Below are 5224 nucleotides of genomic sequence, written 5' to 3' on the forward strand. Positions count from 1 at the left end.
TGTACGCACCCAATGCATCCCCCCCACCCTGGATATGGGCCTGTCAGTATTCGCACAATAGATATGCATTAGAAACCGCTATCGAAAACGTACTGAAACCGTACCGTAAGGTTCCGTGGAGTGCGAATAGCCGGTTTGTTTGTACTGTATTAGTTTTCTCCAGTAAACGTCGCAAATAGGGGCCTAGCTGGTATCGATGATACTTAATGGTGTTTATTTTATGATTAGTCAGTTCTTTATATTGACGGTAGCTTTCGAATAAAGGTATTGTCTAGAAATCCTGGCATACTTAGTTGAGGGTCTTAATTTGCGGGGTCTGATATTTCGAGTGGGTCTGATATCTCGTGGTCTTGGGTCTTAGCTTTCATGGTCTGAGCTTTCGGGACACCCGCTGCTTCAAAACTGCCCGTGCATGTCCCTGCGCATGCCCAGAATGATCTAACAGGGATTTTCCACACATGTACAGTACTTGTCAGTAGTGAAGTCACGATGCGATTGTGACTGCGTTTAAACGGACGGTAGGATTAGGCCTACAATATGTTGAATTTTGTTTTTAGATAATAAACAACATTTTAAATATGATAATAATATTGTAAAATGAAAATAATAGATTTAGATAAGCATTACGATCTACGCGGCCCACGTGGCTTCAATTGGGCGATGTTGTAGGCCTTGGCTGGCTAGCGTCATTCCTAAGCCTAGCCTACGAAACGACTAGGCGAGATTGAAAGACAAGACGATTGTACACAAATCGTACGTACTGCATGCCTATTAGAAATAACTGTACAAACAAATCTGTTTTATGAACCACCAATTTCCTTGGTTTGACAACGTACATGAAATTTAGTGTCTGCTATAGCCTGTTTCAGTAAAAGTTTTGACTTTCCAAGCAGAAATCAGGGCCAAGGTCGACAAAAAATTGCCGTCCTGTAGCAATTCTGGCTCGGCAATATGGTGGGCAATTGCCGATTGCCAACGTGTAATTTTTTGGGCTGTGGTTTATGCTTACAGTATATTATTCAATAATAAATACCGTACTCACACAAATAAGCGCCCCTTTTAAATAAGCCCCGATGTTCTTATATAATATTTTTTTCATTCATAAAGTGCCTCTTTGAATTTAATAGGTTCTCAAAAGAACCCCTCGATTTTCATCTACTTCCGTAAGCGCCCCCGTTTGAATAAGCACCCCTCAAAAAGTTCCCCCGGGGGCTTATACGCTTGAGTACGGTACTTATAAAAATTATTATATAAACTTCTCTTAGACCACTTACACTGAACATTTAATAGTTCAGTTGGTGATGTACGAGTTCCAACGATGTTGATTGCTTCACACCTGTAGTTTCCTCTATCACTCATCGTCACATTGCTTATCTTGTGAATGAAGGCTTCTGTTGTTTCATTTGTAATAAATTGCTCATCTTTGTAGAGGGTAATTGTTGGAACTGGAGTGGCACTTACAGAACATTCAATTGTTACATCATTACCTTCAGTGACAGTACTGTTTTTAACGCTAATCATAACATTTTCAATAACTGCAAGATAAACAAAATATCAGAAACCTTATTAACAACAAATGAGCATCTATCTTGTCTAAGGGGTCAGCCATTATTTTCATCATTTTCATGATAGTTAAATAGCGAAAGATAAACTATATATTGTGGATGCACGATGGTGTGAATTGCACTATGGGAATTAAAAGTCAATAATAAGGACTATATACTTAAATGGAAAACCCTCCCCCATGGCCACTTTAAATACTGTCTCTTATACACATCTAGATGTGTATAAGAGACAGACCATTTACTGTGGCCCTAGATATATTCATACCTTATATTTTTATGATTTAATTATTTTTCTAATTAGCAACCAAAGCTGCTAAAGACCAGGAAAACCCTAGTCCCAATAGTAGTCTATAATTTAATTGCAGAGAGCCTGTGTTTTAATTACATTTTTTAAATAGGATTACTCTGTAATAAATAACAATATTTTTATTTTAGATATTTTATTTTTTTAAATTTTGCAGTGCAATGCGAGATCAATACATGCGAACCGGTGAAGGATTTTTATGTGTGTACGCTGTGAATAATGAAAAGTCATTTGTGATTTTAGTAATGTAATTCGACAGGCAAATTACAGTAATATTTTTAGAAAATTTCTTTGGAAAAATTTCGTAGGCATAGGGCCTAGGCCTAGCTAGGTATACAGTAATTTCATTTTACAGTAGTTTGAAACGATATCAGGAGTGGGGGTGCTGGCAGTGGCCTACTAGGACTACAATTTATTTGAAGCTATCTTGGGTCCGATCGTCCCCACAAATTGGACCCAATCGTCTGTCACCCGAAGTTTTCATTACGATTATCAAGAACGTACACGATCTAGGCCCTGGGCTAGGCTTTGCTTGCTGTCGTCACTCTGCTACGTATACTACTAGAGCATAACAAAGAAAGCGACCAACGTGGTGCATTCTTAAATATTACACACATTTTAATTAATTGTATTTTACGACAACACGATAACACGATATTATTGATTGAACGATCTAATTACCCTCGCATCGCAGTAACTGAACTAGGCCCAGCTTAGGCCTCATGTATTTGTGGAAAGCTAGATAGTCGTTATGTACCCGACAGTCGGCTGCCTTTATATTTTCACATTTTTTCAGTTTGCATTCAAAAGGTACATTGCTGCACAGCCAACTGTCGGGGATATAGTACCTTCATATGACTACTCATACGTATACAACAGAAAAAAACCTCGCATGGACTTAGTGAAAAATGGAGATCTAACTGAAAAAACTATGTATTTCAGCAAGTATTAAAACATTTTAGTTTTATTTTAGGCCTTCTTCAAAATACCTATGCCTACAGCAGTTGATTTTTTTTGCCGTAAAACCAAAATAGTTTCATCCATGCCGACATTCCGGTCGGTTAGCGTGAGTGCCGACTTTCCGGTCGGTTAGCGTGAGTCCTGACTGAACTCTGCAGAAACTTCACATCGATCTTCCCATCGCGATGTAAAACAAAATGTCGGAAAACTTTCCTTTGACGCATGCGCATTTGCATAAATGTCTACACACACACACACTACACACAATAAAAAACAAAAGAAATGTGACTAAGAGTGATTACAATAGTTCCTATTACATGCATAGGAACTAAAAAGGCATGATATAAAGCATATTTTAATTTTGATGCACACGAACGCTCGCGTTATTACGCACGCACAAAAGTATAATGTACATAATATTTAACCATGACCTGAAGTTTATGCCCACTAAATATGATTCAGAAATCACGAATGATTAAGGTGATTATGGGGTCATCAATGGTTTGACGAAAGAAAGATGAGGGGTGTAAGGAAAACCCTATATTTCGACCATGATGATGTCATCAAAATGTGAAGTGTCACATATATGAAAGAGAATTGCCTCAGCTATACCATACTAAGAGTTGGAAGAAAATCGACCAAGAATAAGCGAGATACGCTCAAATGCGCATTTTTCTAAAATGACGTCTTCGATAATACTCAGTTTGTTGAATTCAGGTGGCAATATGATGACGTCATAATGTCCAATCAGCCATTATGACCTATAAAATCATATTTACAACTCGTGTGCTTTCAGAAAAAGTAATAATAATTGGGGGTCACCTTTCATCCTGAGGAACTGTAACTGATTAAAAAAAGGTAAAATTTTGACTCATTTTGACTGAAAATTGACAAAAACGTGCAAATGCACACTTAACTTAGATGTGCGCGTACTGCACTATTATTAGACGTAAAATTACTGAAAAAATGCAAATATGTCATTACAGTGTAAGAAACTCAAAATATGTCAAAAATTGTAATTTGAGTCATCTGCGCGCGCGCGAAAATGCGCGCGAGCTGAAAATTTGTTAAAAAGTTGAAATGCTCAGAATCACCTGAAACGTACACAAATTTAGTCAAAACGTGATTTTGAGCAAATTTAATATTTAGCGCACGCGTACGTGCGCGCAATGAGCTGCAATTCGGACAGCACTGTGCATATGGATAGTACTTGACATAAAAATTACTTTTGTTAAGTTTCAATGAAAAAGTCTTTACGGTGATGAATTTATGACCAATCAAACATTTTGCTACGTAAAACGTAAAATTGCGCGTAGATGACGTCACACGTGACTGATCACGCTGAAAAGCTTATTGTATCGATTCCACCCCAAGAATAATGATTGTTGAGGATATCATGTTGATTGGTTAAAGCAATCTTGAGATATCGTGGTCAGAAAATTGGGGAGAGAGAAAGAGAGAAAGAAAGAAAGAAAGAAAGAAAGAGGGAGAGAGAGAGAGAGAGAGAGAGAGAGAGAGAGAGAGAGAGAGAGAGAAAGAAAGATTCTGACAATAACAAGAGGTGATCCGCTAACGTTAGCGGATCACCAATAAGGCTTTGCCTTAGTTTCCATGAACTTGCCAACTTCGCCAACTTCACCACCTCTGCTTGTTTTCCTTTGAATAATTACTTTTATACATAGTACCGTCAACTTTAGCAGCACCTTCAAACATAAATCACAAACTACTGCCTATATCATGCTCCCATCTTGGGCTAGCATCTTTTTCGGGCTAACATCATAAGCATATCATCGTAAGCATATAAACTCCACAACTCAGGCAGTAGGTCCTTTTAAATTTTGTTCTTGTATTTTATAGTGCACAAATTGCAGTGGTGCTCTCCATTAGCTTACCACACTTTCTTAAACCTTAGGTGATTCAGCTTGGGCATGTCTACTGCACCAAACCCTTTCAGTTCACCTTCTATCACCTTTCCTGTGCAACTGTCCACAGGATAATTCCTATCCTACCAATTTGATCATAAATTACCATAATTACACACTTCACTTGGAGGTATTATTGAGAAGGAGATCACTCGGCAAAGCTACGCGCACGCAGTGCTATGCAAATGAACCAAGATCAAAGTTGCCGCAGCGCGTAAAGAACGTTTGCGCGATGCCTTTGAAGTCCCGTGTGTTCCCCGCCATCAAATTTTCAACAGGCATAGTTGACCAAAAAATTGAACATGACGAATTGAAGAGCACCTTCTTTTCTCAATCACTGTCAATCACTATGGCTGCGCAATCTTTTCTATTTTGAAGCTGATACATTCATCTCTCATAAAATATCAAACATATTAATATTTTCCACCAAGAAAAGTTTCGAATTTAATGGAACATTTACATGACCTATAAAA

At 38.0% G+C, this 5224-nt stretch overlaps 1 protein-coding gene across 3 annotated transcripts in view; it reads right to left on the reverse strand.

Annotated features, from left to right (window-relative positions):
- The window catches only part of LOC117105481, a 108166-nt gene that overhangs the window by 85034 nt on the left and 17908 nt on the right, over positions 1-5224 (reverse strand). For all 3 annotated transcript variants that reach the window (XM_033246643.1, XM_033246644.1, XM_033246645.1), the window contains exon 4: positions 1275-1535. In XM_033246643.1, the coding sequence (XP_033102534.1) occupies positions 1275-1535 (261 nt within the window). The remainder of the gene's footprint in view (positions 1-1274; positions 1536-5224) is intronic.

This window comes from Anneissia japonica, unplaced genomic scaffold, assembly GCF_011630105.1.
Source record: "Anneissia japonica isolate Jap-2015-1 unplaced genomic scaffold, ASM1163010v1 scaffold287853_len143968_cov122, whole genome shotgun sequence".
Taxonomy (NCBI): domain Eukaryota; kingdom Metazoa; phylum Echinodermata; class Crinoidea; order Comatulida; family Comatulidae; genus Anneissia; species Anneissia japonica.